The sequence below is a fragment of the Sminthopsis crassicaudata genome, chromosome 2, assembly GCF_048593235.1.
Source record: "Sminthopsis crassicaudata isolate SCR6 chromosome 2, ASM4859323v1, whole genome shotgun sequence".
Lineage (NCBI taxonomy): Eukaryota > Metazoa > Chordata > Mammalia > Dasyuromorphia > Dasyuridae > Sminthopsis > Sminthopsis crassicaudata.
Window position 1 is genome coordinate 84,498,677 of NC_133618.1, and position 21,976 is coordinate 84,520,652.

The 21,976-nt window shown below is 38.1% G+C and overlaps 2 protein-coding genes across 4 annotated transcripts in view; one reads left to right on the top strand and one right to left on the bottom strand.

Moving 5' to 3' along the window:
* Positions 1-20,231, top strand: part of MTA3 (metastasis associated 1 family member 3) — a 174,725-nt gene extending 154,494 nt beyond the window's left edge. For 2 of the 3 annotated variants that reach the window (XM_074286690.1, XM_074286692.1), the window contains one exon: positions 8,481-20,230. In XM_074286690.1, coding sequence (XP_074142791.1) covers positions 8,481-8,506 — 26 coding nt within the window. In that variant the 3' untranslated portion in view covers positions 8,507-20,230. Of the gene's footprint in view, positions 1-8,480 lie in introns of all 3 variants that reach the window. The other variant, XM_074286693.1, reaches the window with a different exon arrangement.
* On the bottom strand, positions 13,924-14,931 carry OXER1 (oxoeicosanoid receptor 1). Its single transcript, XM_074284721.1, has one exon. The coding sequence runs from the start codon at positions 14,929-14,931 to the stop codon at positions 13,924-13,926; it is 1,008 nt and encodes a 335-aa protein (XP_074140822.1).
* Positions 20,232-21,976: the final 1,745 nt, after the last annotated feature.

Genomic DNA, 21,976 nt, shown 5'->3' on the forward strand with positions numbered 1-21,976 from the left:
AAGGTATTGCATGTAAAACCCAGGTCCATAGCCAGTGTTTTTCCTATGGTAAAACAGTGGATGTAGTGACTGCTACAGAGTAGAAACTAGACAGAGTAGAAACTTTACCCCTTTGGGAAAGGAAAAAAAGTTAGTTTTCATTTTCTGAAGATTATAGTCATAAATGTAAATTTGAAAGGGACCTCTGAAATTAATCTAATCCCCTTAATTTTGCTGTTGAGAAAACTGATACTCAGGAAGGCTGTGATCACATGCACAAATAGTAGAATTTAAACCCATGTTTCTAATTCTAGAAGCAGCACTTTTTTTTCACTCTACCTCATTTTTCAGTAGTATATTTTTATATCTAGGTCCTACATGGAATTTTCTTCCCTGAAGTGATTTGGAAAAGGTAGCAAGCACTAATGACTTGACCATGGCCCTATAGCCAGTAGATGTCAGAGATGGGATTTTAATTCAGGGCTTCCTAACTCCACAACTCACCCTCATCCTAACTCCAACCCACTGTGTTACATTGCGCTTTGATAATCATGGAACAGAAAGCAGTTGCCAGTAATGCAAAGGGTAGTAGAAAGGTGCATGGCAAGTATACATAAGTATTAGTAAATAGTTTTTGGCAAGTCAGTGTTACTGCCTGCCTTTTTCTTGAAAGGAAGAGGGAACAAGGCATTAAGAAAGAGAAATTCCATTAAGAATGGAAATTCAGAAAATGAATGGCAAGGGATCTGTATTGAATAAAAGGAGGTGGGCCAGTCATTCATCAAGAGTGTGGGATGACACATGGACAACCATTAAGGAAGGCCACCCAGAGCTATTCTTCTTAAAAAGATTGTGAACAGATACATAGAGAATGAAAATGACAGATAATCTTGTGGCCATGGACAAAGTTCTCATCAGTGAAATAATGGATTCATTTAGGTTTTGAAGTATAGAATGTATATTTAGAGATGCATACCACTGTGAGGTATGTATGTAAAAAAAGTATGTGTGTATATATTTGGGATCTATGTGCAGGAAATTTGTGAATTTATGATGTGTGTGTAATCAAATGAAATGTGTGAATTCAGGTGTCAGACACTTAATATTTTTATTTCATCTGTGACATCCAGGCCACTTGTAGTCCATTCATGGTATATTTTAGCTGTATACCCCTTTTTCCTTACCTTTTTCAAGCTCTTTATGTCCACTCGAGACTCCACCCATTCTCTCTGTATTACAAATCCTGGTGAAAAAGATCTGGATCAGTATAACAGTGAGGAGAAAGAAGAGAGAAAAAACATTTAAGAAATGACACAAATCAAAGTTTGATCTGAAAAATGAACTCATTTTTGGTAGGCATACATATATACAAATAATGTTGATACATGTGCAACTATTTAAATCTTTGTATTTTTTATATTATAATGTACCTATCAAGAAAATTGTAGCAGAGATATAGTCTATCTATGGGTATTTGTGTTTACTCATTTTCATTATTAATTGGAAAGGCTAAGTAAAGGAAATTGCCTTTGATGAAATGTGAGGAAATTATTTTTCTGATTGATTTTTTTTTTTCTTTTCTCCTTTGTTCCTTACTCAAAAGAAGGAAGGACAAGAGAGCCAGAATTGTGTACTTAATTATAGATTTTTGCCTACTCTTAGGACTCCCTCATTCTACTGGGTTTTTTTCCTTCCCAACTTTCCTATTAGAGAGAAAGAGAAATTAGGGAGAAATTCAAATGGGGAAGGAATAGTGTTGAACTATTTTAAAAGGTCATGTTCTTGACATTTCTATAGCTTTGTACCCTTAAAAAAAAATCTCTCAGTAGTACTTTTTCTCTTAGTTATATCTTGGGTCAAAATCAAGAAAGGAGAGTTTCTTGGAGAATTGACCAAATTGAAGAAAATTAATTATCTGTTTAGGGCATTGAAGAAGCTGATGGTATCCAGAAAGGAAGAGGGGAAAAAAGAGTTTAGGATTTCAAATTTCTTATCATATGGAATTGTGTTGATGACAAGAGGTAAATTTTTTCAGGAAATTGGACTTTTTCAACAAAAAATTATTAATCATTCTGTTTTGCAATATATTTGATTTTTCATACAAAGGAATTGTTCCTATGGGATCAGTTTTCCAATTTTTTTTTCCTTTTTCATATATCAGCTTTTCCAGCCCTTGTTCCTTCCCTTTATGCAGCAAGATAAATTATTACTATCTGCTCTTCTGTGAAGAAGGCATCAGATTTGAATGACTGTAGATCCAGTATTGTGATTCAAGGTATCCACAAGATCATACATGCGCTTTGCTTCTGAAATCAGTTATTCAACATCTCTAACTTCTGGCAATCCAAATCCAGGAAGCTAGTGATAGCAAGTGATGCTGTGCCAGTGAGCAAACTCTGGGGATACATATGCTGTCCCTATGAATCCCAGCAGGAATAGATCAGTAGGAACAGCTGATGGCACTGTTCTTTCTGTACAGGCCTGGGCTGCCTTCTGTCACAATTTTTATGCCATTTCAACAGACACAAAGGATTTCCTGACTTTAAAAATCTGAAATACTGTTTATAGAAAACTAGCAAATTTTATTCAAATGAGCAAAGAAAGCAACTCTGGACTAGCCTGTGGCAACCCTTTATTAAAGTATAACCTGGTTAAATCAACCAAAGAAATTCAGTGTTTCTTATTATTTGAAAATGGGCCATTATATTTCCAGGGCTTATTGAATGTGAAGTGATGTATCAGAGTAGAGAGTCTGTGTAAGTTGTCTCCAGGGCTATTTAGCCCTTAGCTGAGGGCAGTTATGTTCTCTAAAGCTGTGGAAGTGTAGAAATGGAAATGGGTGATGGAAGGAAGGTGTTTTAAATAATCAACAATGCTTTCTCAGAGTGTTCTGGGATAATACCAGATTGGCTGTGCAAGGACAGACACATTAGACTTCTCATGAGGAAGTAGACCCAAGCCCAAAATCATTCACCCCACATTTGGAGGACTCCCATTCTGAGTGAATAAATTCTTCTCTATTAAGTTTGTGAACATTTTGAAAATTCATTTATCTTGAGTACTGTGCAAGAAACATACAAGGGAGTAACTCAGGCTCAAGAGGGTATATTAATATTTATAAGAGAATATGAACCTTGCTCTTATCCTTGAATGCCTAATTATATTCATTATTAGTTAGTAGAATGTATCACAGAGAATATGTGAAATCTAGAGAAGACTGTGGCCTCATCCTTTTAAATTTCTTAATATAGCACTGTATATGAACCGTTGTAAAAGGATATGATTCTTGAAAGTTCAAAAACAGAAGAAAGGATCAGAAGGAGAAGAAAGCAAGCTTTTGTTCTCAAAGGAGCAGCTTTTAGCTGTAGGAGATTTGACCTGTCACTAAAAAGAAGAAACCTGGGTTGTACTAAAAGGTGCCTCTCAATTCTCTCTAAGCCAAGGAGACTGGGTAGCACTGCTTTCCATTCTGTGGGAAATCAATCCCTCCCCAGTTACTGTTCCAAATTAATTAATGTGGATCATTAAAATTGGTTTGATCTCTGTCCTGCTAAACTGATATCTGCCTTTTAAACAATAACAATAAACAGTTAATAATTCCTTGAAAAATGTACATATGTGCATGCTTATGCACACACATGTACACAGACATACATGTACACTCACAAAAGAAGACATGGGGTCATTAGTATTTGATAATTCCCAGAAAGAAAGTGCCAACCCGATAATTCAATTGATTTAATCTGACTTAGCCAACATCCAAATAAGTGAGCTAAAGCCTCCTAAGTATGGACCCTTAGGGTGATAATGATGTAAGGATTTGCCAAAGAAATGAACTGATGTGGAGGCTTTGAGTGATTTTAAAACCCTGAGGCTTTGTGAGATTCTCTTATTCTGTATAATTTTGTTTTCTTTCTGTTTTCCTCTTCTGGAGGGCTGAGCATTCATAAAATATCTGAATTGTGTAATATATTCTCAAAAGCTTTTTCAAAAATTTCAAAATTTTTGAGAACCTGGACTCCTTTTATTAGAATCTTTAGATGTGCAGAAAGCAATAAATTCTGGATACTAAAATTTATAGATATAAACTACAGGATAATTTTACATGTCTGTATGAATAAGCAAAAGGATTTCAACATGGAAAAATGTGTGAGTAATTCATTTTGGGTTGCATCTTTTAAACTACATTTCATAAAATGAAGAGATCTGAGCCCAACACATAAAAGAAAATCAGAGACATCACAAATTATCTTTCGAGAGATAAACTCAATGTGACATCATAGCACGAAAACTTACCTAAACATTGCATATTATGAAATGTTGGAAATAAAATAAAAATTATTCAACCTTTAAATACTATGATGGATATTTTCTGTGGTTAAAGTGGACAATTCTTTTTTTTTTTTTTAATTTAGAATTTTTTTCCCCACAGTATATATGCATGAGTGATTTTTTTTTTAATAATATTATCTCTTGTATTCATTTTTCCAAATTATCCCCCCCTCCCTCCCCTCCCTCTCCCCGATGACAGGCAATCCCATACGTTTTACATATGTTACAATATAACCTAGATACAATATATGTGTGTAAATCCCATTTTCTTGTTGCACATTAAGTATTAGATTCCGAAGGTATCAGTAACCTGGGTAGATAGACAGTAGTGCTAACAATTTACATTCACTTCCCAGTGTTCCTTCTCTGGGTGGAGTTATTTCTGTCCATCATTGATCAACTGGAAGTGAGTTGGACCTTCTTTATGTTGAAGATATCCATAAAGTGGACAATTCTGATTGCTGAACCTTAAGATAGATATAATAGAACCACACATGACTCAGAAAAGTAACTACAATCCAAAAAGTATTAAGCACCTAAACAATGTGGGGAGCACTGTGTTAGGTATTTACTAGAAAAAGAGAAAGCAAAAAAACCCAGTCCTAATCATTAAAGAATTTGCATTATATTTGGTGGGAGGTGGGAGGGTAGGGTTGGGGGTGAGGCTGGTCTGTGAGAAAATATTAAAAGTCAGATTCTTTAGCTTGAAAAGTTAAAAACTAAGGGAAAAGAATGCCATCACAACTCATAAAATCATGAATGGTTAGATGAAAAGAGAATTGCTCACCATATCCTCAAGTACTATAATAAGGAAAGATTCTTCAAAATATGAATAGTGTATTTAGATAATGAAAGGAAGTAGTTTTTCACACAACAGGTAACAAAAGAAGGAAAACTCATTTTTCTAAGAGGGGTATTTGTAGGAAATATAAAGGTCATAAATAACTCCTAAAGGAAAATGGACCAAAATATCTTTAAGGTTGGTTTCAAGGACCATCATTGGGTTCTTCCATGGCACATTCCTTGAACCTGCTTTTTTCAGTTGAATACTAGATCTTACTCACTTAGCCCTTTTCTTATAAAGTTTTCTCATAAGTTGTATGTTTTTCCCATAGGTACTTATGATTTAAGAGTAGTCTTCATTTCCCTCATCAACTATAAATCATTTCTTGTCTATTAAAATATTTTTAAAATATTAAATATTAAAATATAAAAATATAAATATAAATTCCCTTTTTATATTTTGTTGTTTTTATTCAGCATTTATTGTATCCAGCATCTTTTGATTTTTTTTCTCAAACAAAAAAAATAGAGGCTTCTGTGATGTCTACTTGACCTTTCTAATTTTATTTTAATGATTTCTGAATGTAATTTTTTTTTACCATTCTTACATATTTTTTTTGCATTGAAATGATCAAATATCACGCTACTTGTTCTGACTTAATTTGGAGAGTGTTTGTAAAATTCTAAGTAACCTTTATATAATTCTTTTTTTTTCTACCAGTAAAATAACCCTTTCAATAAAGGAAAAAGGTTATTAATAGCATATAATAAATCCAAGACATAACTTTAAAGCTGCCCTGTTTGTATTTCCTTCCTATATTCCTTATTTTTTCTTTTGTATGCCTTTTAAAAAAATGCTTCAGGGCGTGTGTGTGTGTGTGTGTGTGTGTGTGTGTGTGTGTGTGTGTGTGTGTGTTTGTGTGTGTGTTTTGGAGAGAGAGAGAGAGATTGTGACACAGAGATAAAACATGGGTTAGCTTGCCTTTATAAAATTGCAGAAGTCTTTTAATGACCTTAAACTTCTCTCAGAAACAAAAGTCCACTTTAATATGTGTTGTGTGACAACAATTGTTTTTAAAACACAACAGTCTCCAATGAATCATAAATAAATATCACCCAAAAAGCAGCAGAGATGCATATGGAGTATAAGTAGGCTACAAAATAAAACAAATGAGCAACTTTGAAAGACAGGTGGAATGGATTTCATCAGGAAAATTAATGATTTTTAAAAATTGGACTGATCATTTCACCAAAGGACATTATTGTTCCACAGGTATCTTCACAATGTCATGAGAAAGGGGTAGTTAGGTACTTCAGTAGATAGACCCCTGGCTCTGAAGTCAGGAAGACTTTAGTTCAAATCCAGTCACTGCACTTAATCCCAATTGCCTCACCAAAAAAAAGCAAAATCAAAACCAAAACCATCCTCAAAACAAAAACACAACCCATTATCATGAGAAAGTGAGGAACACCTCCAATATGTGTGGAGTGACTCCATTGGGAAATGATTTCTATATGGGAAGAAATAAATGAGTTTCTTAAGGTGGACAGGTCTGGATGGTTTGTGGTCTGCAATGTTGAAAAGAACATAAATATTGATGAGATCACAAATCCAATTAAGCAAGATTTCCGCAAAATCATGGATCAAATTTCCCAAGGAATTCATGTACAAAATATGGAAGATTCCACTAGATAATAAGAGAGGGCAAAGCAGATGGACCCAGAATTGTAATAAAGAATTTAATATTCACTTGGAAAGAGATTTTTAATGAAGTATCTCAGAACTCTGGGCTTCTGCTTATCAGTGATTTAAACAAAACAAAGTCTCACCTGCAGTTTTGATAAGGATCACTTAAGATTTGTTCAAATCACTGATAAGCAACTGCCCAGAGTTCTGAGATACTTGGATTTGGCATTGGGCGGAATGAAATTAGGTTAAATTTGGAGTCTTATACTTAGATTTTTTAAAACCAGTCTTATAATATGAGGTAGGAGGTATGGGTTTATGTCCCAGGAATTGTGCTAAGTACTAGGGTTCAAAGAAAGGCAAAACCTTGGAGCTCACAATATCCTGCAAACAACCATGTTCAAATAAAATGTATACAATCAGGTATATATAGATTCACAACAGTTCATCTGAAAAAAATTCTGTGAATTTTGGGGTATTACAAAGCCCCCATGCTATGGCAGCCAAAAAAACCTAATGCCATCTTCAGATGAAAAGAAATGAAAAGAGACATACTGTCCGGAATTAGGGAGATGAAGCTCTTCTACTCTACATAGTTCAAACTATCATTGAAATTTTTCATATATGTCCTACAAGCATTCATATTCAAGTACTAGATTAGAAGAATCTCCAAGATCTCTCCAAGCCATGAGGTTTTGTGCTTCTGTATTTGTTCAGTACTTTGAGAAAGAAAGTTTTTTGAATTGCCACTTAAACATTTGATATCTCTCCTTGGGACTGGTTTCCAATATAGCTAACATGGTTCAAATAAGAAGGGAAACTTCAGTATGGAGTTGAAGAACATCAAGACAGATGTGTCACTCTTAACAAGCTAGCATCTACTGGGGACACATTTCATCCCAACCAAACCTTTGGTAGAATCTGCCAAATCACCTTCCTCAAAACTCTTAATATGTTTAGAAATCTGTTGCACAAAATGCTATTGACATACTCTGCAAAGCAGTGTCTGTTTACTCATTTCTACCAAGATTTTCTAGATCTCTTCAAGTCTCACAAAGGAAGATGAAAGCTCACCCCTCTCCTTTTGGGGTTTTTATTGTGTTTAGGGACAATTTCCACTTCCCTATTCTATCTTGAGTGGCTGCATCAGTTTTTGAATTGGAACTGGATGGGTGAGCTCCTCACCTTTGAGAAAAATGTTCACAATCCACATGCAATACCCACTTTGTAATGGCTAAATTCTCTATGGTAACTTCTTGGTAAATCCCACAGCCATGTGCTATATGCCTTTCCTGACAGAAGCTCTGGGCAGGATAATCATGGCCATTTACAAGTCTTGGGAACATTGAGCACTAGGTGTCAGTCTATTCCAGTGGTGAGCCATCCTTGTCATTTGTGCCCACCCTATTTTGTAAAGCCATTAGGAAATCATGACTTGATTATTTGTATCTTAAAAAAAAAATTCTTCAGTCACATGTATTTTCAGATTTCTCTTTCTGTTCCAATTATATTTCCAAAGGTGAGCACAGAATAGATACCTGCAGAAATCTAAGCATGTCTCTATAAACATTTCCACTTCAGTTTAGGATTCAGATTTTAAGAGGAATAAAAGCTGACCCTTACTGGACATTAAATTTCCACATACTGCATTGACTGTGCATCTGCTGACCCCAGTTCTCTCTCTCTTTCTTTTTTCCAGAACTCACATGCTGTGTTTCAGACTGAGATGCCCTCATCCCATCCTCCAAACCAAGACTTACTTCACTGTCCTACTGACGTTCACAGCTTTGGCTTAGGAAGAGGCAGTTGTGCTGGCACATTCCAGCTTGAAACCCCCATGAGTCAGTGGCCTGCAGTGGGGAAATTTGAGTTGAGATCCCCAAAGCTACATCTCCATTTTTGAATCAATAGCATCTCCCCTAGCCTCTTGAGATACAAGCTGCCCTAAACAGGACCCATTTGAGAAGGGAGGTGGCAAAAGTTTACCCTGCTCTACTGTATTTTATCTGCATCCCTCCAGCATCACAGGATTTGTGGGTTTTTTCCTCCTTCCTCTTGAGCACATAAATGAGCATCTGTATCTCCTAGAAAGAAGCAAGTCCTGAGTCCCGCTGCCTTGAAGAGACAGTAATGTTTCATGGATCAGCCTGCCTGTAGTTTGTGAGGATGCATAATTGTGTAGAGAAGGGGGTAAAGCATCTTTTTGAAAGAATTCTTGAGAAAAATGCCCATGTACACACAGCCTCCTCTGACATCTTTTCCCATTTTCTAGGCCTCAGGGTCACACAGCTTTGATACCATCATCACATAACTTCCTCTTTGTTGTCAAGCCCTTATTAGTTGTGTGGTTTATTTTTAAAAAGGGAAATTTTCTCTCCCCCTGGGCAGCAAGAGTCTCCAGAATTACTTGTCATAAGCAGCAGAAATTGCCCTTCGTGATTCTGTAAAAGTCTTCTTCCTTTGTCACCTGTCTTTTTAATCGTTGGGTATATAGCCTGAAGCCTTAACATTCACATGTAGCTCTTAGATTATCTTGCCCCTTTCCCATTCCCCAGTGCTTAAACCTTGCCACAAATTTGTCATAAATGATTGTTTTCTTCCCTTTCTAAGGGAACTTCTGGGCTCCTCTCTACCAGTTTATCCCCACACATCCTCCAAGTGACAAACCAGCAAAGGATAAATTGGGGCTGAATCTGCCTTCATGTGGCTAAAACAAACCAAGACACATCTGTTCAGTAAAGGACAATTTTGCCTTTTAAGTATATGGAAGTAGGAAGGAAGAAAGGGGGAATTAAAAAAAAAGGGGGAAAGGGGAAAGAGAAAGAGAGAGGATGTGAGAGAGAGAGAAAGTGAGAGAGAGAAAATGACATACACACAGACCTTACAGCCCCCCAAGAAATCTGCATGAACACAACATTTTCTGGCTTGAACACCTATCCTCAACACCGGATTGTGTTGTCTTTGCAAGTGGTTATTGTGCAGTTCTTAATTGAGGCCAAATTTGAAGAAAAAAATTTTTTTTTTCCTGGAAAGGCAAATGTAGATGATATCCCTGAATCTGAATTTCTACATGCATGACTTGTAAGTCTCATTTCTTTAGCACTTGGGAAAAGGAGGGAAACCCTTAGGAGCTCCTTTATTATAGAGTCCATTGTTCCTCTAATATTTAAACATTCAGGAAATGTGAGACAACATTAATTGAATAAGTCTTGAGGTCCCTGTCTTTCTGGTCAGCCATATTCTTAATAGATGGATTTGAGTGAATGTAAGAGAACATAATTCATGTTGGGATGATATTCTGGGTCAAAGTTTCAAGTATTAACTTGATTTCCAGAAACTTTTAATTGTTGCCTCCTTTTTTTAAAAAATTGAGGAAGGCAATCCAGGCCCTATTCCCAGAAATATTTTCAGATCTGTCCTCTAGAGTAATGTGAGATAGTGACTAAGTACTAAAAGAGGAGCCAGCTAAATGGAGAACAGGGTGATAAAAGGAGATGGGGAGGGAGAAGGTTCAGAAAGCCAAGAAGGATTCTTTTAAAGGTGGTCTTGGAGTATAGGAAAAAGAAAAACAAATTTGTCTGTCTTGTGCAAGCTACATGGTAGAGACATTCAAACTGTACCTATTTCGTGAATTTTTTTTTGGATCCAAAACACGAAATGATCTTTTTCCTCTCCCTTTCTCCTTGAAAGCTCTTATTAAATGCAGCCTTCTGATTTGCTTTTGGTCACTGTTGACTTCATCCTCTGAGGATGTTATCAAATGTACCATTCATATGCACAGAGCACTGTGCATATAGGTCCAGGCTGTAAAAAGGAATGTCCCTAAGGTATTTGATTCTGAGAACTTTTGTCTTTGAGAATTGAGTAGTGGCTCCCTGTAAACCATTCAAAAGAGATCCTTTTTCCATTTAAAAGTTCCCGCCAGCAACTTCCCTGAACTTCCTAAAAGTAGGGTGTGAAATATCTATGTACATGGGATAATTGGATTGTCACTTAACTTCTCAGTCCAACTTTATCAGACACTTAGGACTCATTGCTAGTCTTGAGAGTTTCTCAAATTCTCCCATCCTCTAACTATAAAGTTCCATTATAGCATGATGAGTCTCCCTATATACCATATATACCAGTAAGTTACACACACATACACACATCTAAGTAAATGTGCAGAAAAGCTCTGCGTTCTTATAATTAAAGTCAAATGACATTTTAAAGGCTACAGTATTTATCTATGATAGCATCACTTCCTCTCTGTCTCTAGTTCCCATCTATGATATGAGTAGTTCAAAAGGAGAAAACCTGAAACTATCGGTTTATGTTTTCAATATTTCTATTAAAGTTCTAACTTTCCCAGAATCCAATGTCTGCTAGCCTTGGTCCACTCTAAGATGTAGTGTTAATTCTGATGGACACACTGAAGAGATTAGTCGTGCTTTTTTTGGTGGTTGTTGCTGTAAAGTAATGAGATATTCAATTATGCTAAGTTTAGATAGAGGCTAGAAGATGATTAAAAAAAAAAAAAAAAAGGAATTCGAGTACTGGATGGTAGGTTGGACTTGAAAGAACTATAAAATGCTTTCCAACTAACTCCGAGGTTCTATGAATCTACAAGAAGCATTTCTTTTATAGTTGAATAGTATGATCTTCTGTTAGGACTGGATAATAGGGAGAAGACACATCATTTTATGGTTAAATATTGTGAGCTTCTTTTGTGGTCAGAGGGTATGTAAGTTATTTTAGTTAAGTGACTCTTCAACTCCACCATCCTTTTTCCCCAACCAAGTGACTTTGTCCTTGTGACTCACAACTCACTCCTCTGCTGTCCCTGATATTTGTGGTACTGCTGTGAATACTGATCCAAACCAATCATAAGTGACAAGAAAACAGACACATTTCCAGTAAATGGCAGACGCAGAGCCAAACTGAGGTCTTCTGATCCCAAAGCCAGTAGTCTTTGTATTATAGTGCCTTGGCTACCTCCAGTTAGTTTTGTGAGCATCCCTGAGAGAAAATAAAAGTGGGAGAAGGAAGAAAAGGCCAGTAGTTAAGCCTCAGAGGTGATACTGTGCATTAATATAATTAAATCAAAACCCACCCCCAGGATCAAAAACCTGATTACAATTTGTGTCACCCATTCATGAAAGTTTCTGCTTGAACTTTAATGCTGACAAGGGATTAAGTCTGAATGGATAGTGTTCCTCACTGTTCCCTAGATCTCAGAATCCTCAAATTGCAGCTAGGGAGAATCTTTTTTAGAATCTAGATAAGTTTTCTTTTGGCCCCAAACTTCTCCCAGGAGAAGCTGCTATGATAAAGAAAACAAGTGTGATATTTCTGCTCATTCAGATAATGATTTTAGTGGGATTTCTTATTTGGAAATTTGAAACTGCAAGCTGAACTCAGAGCTGGGATGGAGTTGTGATCCTTTCCTCATTTCCTTGAACTTCTTTAATGAAGATAAGAAATGGAGAAAGGTAAACATTTAAAAGAAATTAAGAATATTCTCTAATCCCATCTCCCCAATCAAGATTGGTACCTCTAGAAAGCAAGAAATAGGAAGTGAGGGTAAGATGGGATGAGTGGGAGGGGGAAAGGGGAAAGGTGAGACAGGAGCAAGGAGAGGGGCATATTGAGAACTATTTTAGAGGAGACTCTGGATTTCTGCTGCTGCCTAGTTTGAGAGTTTTCAAAAAAGGAAAATGAAGGTGAGAGTGAAATAATGGGTGGGTAGCTCAGAGATAAAATCCCTGAGAGTTTTTACATTTTTGTCTCTTATATGATTTGGAAATATCCTTCCAGCTCAGATTTATTTCAAAGGGATGAGAATGTGTAGGGGAAGGCAATAAACAGTGGTTTTGTTGCTGCATAACAAGGGTTTTTAACCTGGAATCCGTGAACATATATATGTTAAATATGTTTAAAAGCATTGTAAGGAGAAGGGGTTCATAGTCCTTACCAGATTGCCAAAGGGCTCCATGACACACAAATAGATAAAGAATACCTGCTTGGGAAAGAACAGGGTCTGGAGTAACTATCAAAGTGACTAAAACAGTAAAAAGATGGAAGAAAGAACTCTTTCCCCATCTGGACGCTAGAAGGAAGGGTTTCTAAGAGTTGGGTCAAGGTCATCTTAAATCAACTTGTCTTTCCAGGGATAGGCAGTGACTTTGAATGGATTTGCTTCCCCAAAAGTGAATCCAGCCTAAATAGACACCTAAATGAGTCATATAAATTCACAGAGAATAGATCCCCAATAAGTTAATGAGGAGAGAAAGAAGTTTAGAGATTTCATCGACTCCTAAGGATACTATCCAAGAGGCTGTCACAATCTCCTGCAACTCCTGTGACTTCTTGAGATCCTAGCTGAGATAGGATTCTAGGTTAGACCATAAGGAATTTGGTAGTGGCCACCATTTAAAGCATCCTTGCCCTAAAGATAAGATATCATTTTGGGGGGATCTCATGTTAAGAAGAAAGAGGAAGGAATGCTCTACAAACCAGTTCTGTATAGTACCTTGGAGGGAGGGGGAGGGAGAGGTCTTAAAGCATACATGGCAGGGCTCATTCTGGGATACAAGGATACCCCACAATGAATCCACCAGACACATGCCAAGGGAAGGGTCTTTGAACCATAAAGCCCCTCCCCCCCACATGCACATGTTCACTTCCTGAGTATTTCCCATACATTTTGTCCCCAATTTCTAGGGATGTAGTGCTATGGCCAAGCTTACAAGGACAAATACAGACACCAGATTAGATGTTCCTTCTGTGACTTTGGTTTATTAAGACAGAACAGGAGGCACACCTGGACCTAGCTTTGAAGAGCCAGACATTATCCAACTCCAAGACTCTTCCAAGTCCTTCATCTTCCAGACCCTGTCCCACCATTGGTTTGAGATTGGGATCCGGAGAAGTCTTAACCATATTACATGAGAAACTTATCCCTCCCTAGTCATATCCTCACCTTTTGAACTCCTTAAAGACCCATGTCTGAGTGGGACAGAGGAGGTTTTAAAAGGCAGGTTCTATTCCCATCCATCAAAATGTGTAATCAAACCCCTTTTCCCGATGTTCTCAGGTAGATAATGCCGGGGGAGTAGGGCAATGGGCTGTTTGGCTCCTCCCCTAGAGACTGGTATCTGGAGTTAATCCTGCAGAGTTCCTGCATCCACTCTTGCTGCCTGCCTGTTTGGTTTGGAAGAGCTGCTGTCATCACCCTCTTGATTATTCTTTATTCCAGTCAACCTGCCCCTCTTACAGAGCACCATCTTGCTCTGGCGGAGAAAGTTGGGGCTGGAGAAGCAGTAGAGCACAGGATCGAGGGTGCTGGTGAGGTAGATGAAAGCCAGTGATCCTTGGAACAGGTTTGTATAGAGGGCGAGGTTATCGCATTTCTCCATTTGGAAAGCCAGAAGGGAGGCTATGGCGAAGATAATGCTGGGCAAGAAGCAGAAAAGGTAGACGGCCACAAGCACTCCCAGGACAAGCACTGCCCGTCGAGCCCCTGCTTGCTTGCCAAGGTTCCGCCGTCTGATGGAGAAGATGATGCTGAAGGTACAGAAAAGGATGATTCCCAATGACAGAAACATTTCCACCCCAGAGAATATATGGTGCCAGTTGTGGGCTTTAGAGCGGCCAGTACTGTTAACTGTAAAGCTGATGCAAGAGTTGCTGAAGTGGAGGGCTTCCCACTCGGTGCAGAGGAGAGGCACATTCATGAGCAGGATGAGCACCCACAGCCCCGCGGATACCTGCGCTGCTCTCCTCGCGGACACCTGGCTCAGGCTGTGGTGGGGCCATACCACCTTCAGATAGCGATTGAGTGCGATGGCAGTGAGGAAGACAATGCTGGCCGTTCGGTTGGTGGACAGCATAAAGAGATTAGCCTTGCAGGCACAAGGCCCCAATTTCCAAATCTGGCCATTGACATAATAATTAATCCGTAAGGGTAAGTTGATGAACAGGAGGAAATCAGCAATGACCAGGCACAGGAGAAAAATGGTATTAGATTTCCAAGGTCGTATGTGGAAGCAGAAGATGAATAGGGCAAAGCCATTCCCCACCAGCCCCACGATACACTCCAAAGCCAGCACCGGGACCAGGACGGCTGACAAGACAGGGGACGAGCTCGAGTTGCACTGTTTTCCTGGCATTGTCCTCCCCCAAAGTCTTGGAGAGGATAGAAGACGGCGGCTCAGGCTCCCACAAGATCCCACTGCTTTCAGAGAAGGAATGTAAGGCGACTTCAAAGGCTCACGTCCTCATCTTGTTACCTTCAGTGACCGGTGAGAACTGGACCCTTGAAAAAAATAGCGCTAATCAGAGATCTGACAGCCAACCCCAGGAAATAAGATGACAGTAGCCGATTATGTAATATCTGTTAATTTTTAATCTTAAAACTCATCAATAGAAAAAGAGGAACCCCTTTTATTCCCACCATCTCTGTGTCCTGGCTGATCTCCTGAGGGCACCCTGAGCCCAGAGTCGGAGTTGTATCCTCTCTCTTACATCTAGAAAAGGACAGAGAGTTGCCTCCAGAAGAAGACTATATCTGGGGAAGGGTATTGAGAGTTGGAGAGATAAGTGATCCTCTGTCCCTACATTGCCAGTCTCCATGGCTCATTTAACCCCCAACCTGTTCTGAGTTCTGGGATCAGGGATCTGACAATGGGTCTTAGGCATGTACTGAGACTCTGGGATTGGTCCAATCTCCAGGTTGGGGAAAGATCTTTCATGAACCAGATTTTCCTCAGTTGAAAATCATTGTTCCCACCACAAATTTGCTTGGTTTAACACTTCCTTTTGGTATTTTATGTCATTTATTTGTGTACATGTTTAATCACCCTTCTTAGACTGTAAGTCCTAAGGGCAGAAAATGATATATTTCATCCTCAGATGCCCAATACCTAATACAGTTCATGTATTTAATAAATATTTGTGGAATTGAACTGATTCATAGATGAGGGCTTTGCACCAATCAGATCAGATCTACTGTCTGCTGAACTTGTATTTCAATTCTAATAACTAGACTCTTACATTGTCCATTGTAATTAAGCTGCTCCGCCTTGCTAACTGTTCTTGTCTAGTTCCTGAGCCTGAAGTCACTGCTTTGGTGCCTAATCCCTTTATTTCCCAGGAACTGGATTCTTCCTGTGACCCCCTGCTCTCTGCTGGCTGTCACCAGACTACCCCGAGATCCAGCTCAGTTTGGCTGCCAGGACCCCGCTGCTGCCGTGCCTGGCTGCATCTCTGCTTATTCAGCCTGACATGGCACTACTCTAATGTAATGTCCTTGGACTTTCCCAATCAATTACCTGCCCATCCCAGTGCATCTTTCTAGTTCCTAAAAACCATAAAGAAATGAATAGACACAGGGCAGGAAATAAACCAGATCTGTGCTGAGTAGATTAGACAATTTGCCTTCATCAAGGCTCTTGACTGACTTGATAACCTCTGGCAGACTTCATTGCAGAGCAGAGTGCCTGATACTTAATAAATGCTCTTAATAAATGTTGATTAAATTGAATTGAATTGTTGAATTGACTCAGCTTCACATAGAGCCATCACATTGACGGGGATTGTTATCTAGAGGTTCTTCACATTTATGTTTTTAGTGAGTTACAGCCCATAATACCTGAGCTGGAAGAGAAATTTCTTGAATGAGGTTCCTATTCAGTAGTGGGTAATTTTCCATCATCTCCCAAGGCACAAGGAATGTCTCCTCCAAAGACTGTGATCTTGTGAATAATAGCACTTCCTATTGCACTTTTCTAGAGGCAGCTTCTCCAACCACATTTGCTGCTATCTAGAATAATCAGCCATTGATAAGACTGTTTTGCAAGTACAAGGAAATTCAAAGGTAGAAGTGATAAATAAAAATGATTAAGCAATTAACTTTATTATAATGATTATTTAAATAAAAGTTAGTGAGCTTTCAGAAGGGACACAAATTGCTGACTTATATTTTCCTCACCTCCCACCCAAGTGGAAGGAAAGAAAGTGAGGGAGGATGGGGGCAGCTGTCTATGTTCTTATAGGGGATGCTCACCCAGTTGGCTTAGCTGAACCTTTTGGCAGCTATAGTAAGGGACACTCCCAGAACAGTGCTTTCCCAAGCCTTTTGTTTCTGATGATCCTGGAGCTTTGAGGAAAATAGAGTAGTACTGTATTCTGGCTTCCCCATTTAATAATGCACAGTTCTCCACAATCTTGGCTGTGCTACAAACTGTGGTATGGTTATTATGTTATACCTTGTCAAGTTTTGCCTAGACCAATTCTTGGGTATTCTCCTTAACATGTCTGTGCTCCCTCCAGAACCCATCATAAATGCTATCCCAGGTTTTCATCCACTTAAATTATAAGTCATCATTCACTTAAAACCATAACCTAGGATTCCCCACTGGTGAATACAACCAAAGGATACACTAGTTCAAGTCATTCAATTAAACAAGATAGCATGACAAATTATAAAGATTTCCAAATACCCAAAGACATATCATTAATACTCCAGGTTAACACAACACCAATGAGGGAGGGCTTATATGTGTGGAAGGGCAACTCATGTTTCCATCGTGGCTGGGTCTACATAGGTCCTCTATTGACATCAAAGGGGCAGCTGCTTTTCCTGCTAAACTGTCCTCTTCTCTGCTGGTTGTTTCTACTGCCCTGTTGATGTCTGCAATCACTTTTGGACTCCTGCAACTATCTGGCATCTTGCTCCATCGGAAAAAAAGCTTGCCAACTCTATCTTGATTGCTCTAGGAGACATCTTAAGCTTTTTTGTGATATGTACCAAGGCCAACTAACTAGAAGTCCATCTTTAATTCATACCCTCAAAAACAATTTGTTATAGCACATCGACTCCCATAATGCTCATGAGTTGTCAACTCATATCAACTTAGGAAGAAACCCAAAAGACCAAGTAAATCAACGTAACAGTGTGACTTCTGATTCAGTTCCTTTGTTCTACGTTAAAGAATTCGCTTGTTAGGCATCTTGATGGTAACAAAATCTCCCTACACCCATTTCATCCCACTCTTGGTAGCACTGCATGGTAAGTTTTGGCTTTTCCTTTCACTTGAAGAATTTAGTAAAGTACCAGCCCCACTTATTTCTCCATGTACCATGTGGTTCCAAAGATCCCTATTTCCTTAACCTTCAAACTTCAGGGATGCAGGGGAGAAAAAAAGGAAAAGAAAGAAAAAGTGATAAGTGAGCACAAGTAATATGACAGGGAAAATGATGCTCAGACTCACTTTTTTTTATCCTAGAGAAATGAAAAAATATAAGTATCTAGATCTAGTTTATTTCTGCCTTTTGGAAAGTTGATAAAATATTATAACTAATCAAAACCACATCTTCTCTTACTTTCAGCTCAAAGCCCCCAATTAAAGATGAAATTCTGGCTAACTTAGATGGAAGCTCAGATGTTCATCCTGATCTATTTGTATTCCCAGCTGTTCATTGTCATCCTTCAATACATTCCTTCTTGCATGCAGTTAAGAGATAGGCATGCTATTCAAAGGCAGTTAAGATTAAACATGCTTTTATCTGTGAAACCAAAACAAAAAATATAAAGAGGTTAAAGAAATAGAGAAACTAAAAACCTTTTTAAAAAAATTGAATACTTGTCAGCAACAGATAATTCAGACAACAGAGTAGTTAAATTTTTTGCAGTTTTTTTTTAAGCTCTTAAAAAAGATAACAGCCTCAATCAATTGTAGCCATTCCTCTGCTTTTTAATAGGTAGACCAGCAATCGGATCAAGTTCAAGCCACTTGATCACCCTATTAGTCTCTATTCACAGAGCTTGCCATCTTGCCCTATGTGTGGGACTCATTACTGCTGTCACTGACTTCCCTTCTCCTCTGTTACAGATGGTTAAAAAAAAAAATCATTTAAGATGGAAAAAATGTCTCCTCCCTATCCCTCACATATAGATCATTCCAAACTATCTCAGGGCTAGAAGAGGACACTGTTGGGGACAGCTCTCACAGATCATAGGTTTCAGAACTTTTTCCTGGCCCATAGGGAAAGTATACAGACCTTTTACCAAATCATCTGGATTACTCTCCTTTGCTAGTTCACTAACTATCTACACTGACATCAAGGCATGACTTCTTTTTTTTCAGTTGCTTTGGTTATTGGAAAAGTAAATTATTCTAATATCTTGGACCCAGGTTTATTCTTCAATCTCAAGAAAAAAATGGCAACCTGATTTTGGTTTGGCCCCACAGTTCTCTGCTCATTCTCCACTAGAATTAACCTTTTTTCTTTGAGATCCAGAGGTCTTTCCTCACCTAATTGTCCACATAGCTCTATGATCCATAGAAAATTGTCCTCATATTCCTGAACTGGTTTCCTCTCTCTCTCTCTTTTTTTTTCCTCAAGGCTATACTTCTTACAACTACACCTTTCAGCAATTCCAAACTCTCATCAGGGATTTGACCTTGGACAAAAGTATGAACAAAAAGTTTTCAAAAGAAGAAAATCAAACTGCATCAATAACAATATAAAAATGCTCCATTATCAATAAGACAAGTGTAAATTAAAACAACTCTGAGATTTTATTCATCATTCGTGACACTAGGGAAAAATGATAGATTGAAATAGTCTTAAGTTGAAGAGCTTATGGGAAAAGAGGCATGCTGGTACACTGTTGGTGGAGCTGTGATTGGCCCAGCTGTTCTGAAAAATAATTTGTGATTATTAAAGGATATCCTCTCACCTATTTATCGCACTATTGATCATGTCCCCTAAGGAAGTAAAAAAGAGAAAAGGGATTTCATATATATTAAAATATTCTTATCAGGCACCTTTGTAAGAGAGAAAACCCCCAAAACTAAGTGGATGCCTCATTGATTAGGGAATGACTGAACCAAATGAGGTAGATAAAGGTAAAAGAATAGAATGTAAAGAAAAGATGAATTTAGAGAAATACAGTTAGATTCCTATGAAATAATAGAATTGAGAAAGCAAAACCAGGAGAGCAATATACTTGTTAATACTTAATGACTAAAATAACATAATATATGGCAAACTGGTACATTATTGATAGAGTTGTGAACTGGTCCTATTGTTCTGGAAAAAATTTATAATTGTTCATACCTTTTGACACATTAAAAGATAACTGACTCCATTTCAATGAGCTTTCTTGGTTTCAGAGAATAGATATAGAAAATTACTTCTTTCCTTTTAGGTAAAGAGTTGAATCACAGAGTGAAATGTTGTATATGCTGTGAGGCATGATCACTTTGTTGGTCAGTTTTCCTTAAATCTTTTTCTTTGATACAAAAGGAAGGGAGGCATATTGGGGAATGATTGTGCTATAAAGAAACTGCAAAAGAGGTCAATAAACATAAAGGAAAAAAAGTCTTCTGTAGATTATAATTTGTGAAAGCCTGCCTGAAATCACTTTTTATTGCTTTTTCAAGGATCACTGTGTAAATTAAACGTGATAAAGATGTTGTAGAGATGGGAAAGTAGGGATATATGTATGTATGTATATATAAAATTACCCTCTTGGAAAGCTTTTTTTCTGGTAATGATATAGTCAAAAAAAATTTTCCAAACCTTTGGTATTATCTTCTGTTTCATATACCTTCAAAAATAAGCCACTAATGATTTTGTAATTATGTTACCTTTAGGACAAACTTCAATGAACATTTAGTCTAGTTCAGTTGTGCTTCTTATCTTTGTTTTCTTCAGGGCCTGTTCCTGAAAGGATATTCATGTATTTTCCCATAATGTAGCACATTGAGTTATCAGTAAGTTATCAGTCTAAATGTGGTAACTTTACTTTTGATGATGAAAAAGTTTATTACAAAAATCCACTTTTCATCTTTTATCTTCCTTGTTAGCCAAGTTTTCTTCCTTAAATGTCTTTGGGAAGACTACTCTTAATTAGAACCCTTGTCAAGCTATCTTAACTATCCATATAGAAAACTTATGTGGATAAAAATTTTTCATTGTTCAAACTATATGTATTTGGATGACTTAGTCCATTAGTACATATATTTGGATAGACACTGGACACAATAAGCCTAAGAGAATTGAATAGGAAGAAAACAGGTCAGATTATCTTTGGTAAATCAAGGACCCAACCTACACAAGAGAAGAGTCATCAGGGTTTTGTCGGAAAGATTTATGCATGGAAAGGGTAAGTTTGATAAGTGTGAGGGATAAAACTGAGACAGCCTTTGTCCACTATCTATGCAAGGATGAGTTCTGAAGGATTTCCCCACCCCATGGATTACAGGAAGACAAACTAGTGTCCATTAAAATGGGGAGCCCTGATTGGATTTCAGTCTTCAGTGCTGGAGGGAATGTCCATATCAATGAAATCACATCCTTGTCATCAAAGAATATGAACTGTCTTTATTCCCAAATTCTTGGAGAACAACTATTAGAACAGCGGTTATAGAACAGATGTGAGTGCTAGAGATTGATGGTGAATCTGCAAAGCCCATTTATCCAAGTTGTTCCTACTTCAGGTTTTATTCAAGGAAAAATAAAAGTGAGACTGGGATTGCCTTAATAAACCAGTCTCTCTTTTTGGGTCTCCCTATGAGAAAGAGACTAGTATTTAGGTTCCTTTATTGTAAGGGCCCTAGGTGCTTTGATTCAGACAAATGGTCCTTTCACCAAGGACCCTACATAGTTGGTCAGAGCAATAGGTTTTATGTTAGGCAGCCTGATGGGTACCTATGGCTAAAAGATATTGCGAACTCTAGAGAAGTTAGCATCCTGGGGTCAGTAAGCCTCTCCTTCCCAAAGCCTTTGGGTCAGCAAGAGGCCACCCCACAGGCTGGATCCGGAAGCTTAGGGGATGCTGCAAGTGGTATATTGACTGACCCTAAATGAGGTTTTTTCTGTGATATTTAATTGATAATCAAACCATCCCCTCCTCTGTGTCTCACAGACACCAGAATACTGATATATGTGTTCCTTCTGAATTTAAATCACAAAATGTGCCTCTATCATCACCCCTCTGAGCAATAGAAGATGATTGTTGCAGGGAAGAAAGGGAGTCTAGACTCCCTTCCCTCTTGCACCCTTCCTTACTTTGTGCAGGGGGATTAACTTGTGACCCCCTCACCCAGGGGACCTTGGCCTGGGGACTCCCTCTCAGTGACCTGAATCCCACTTACCTGGAATCAGGACAAGAGCCAGGGCTGAGAGCTTGTGCCCCAGCTTTCC

Coding starts and splice junctions, on each gene's coding strand:
- OXER1 (XM_074284721.1), bottom strand. CDS start 14,931: ATGCCAGGAAAACAGTGCAACTCGAGCTCGTCCCCTGTCTTGTCAGCC.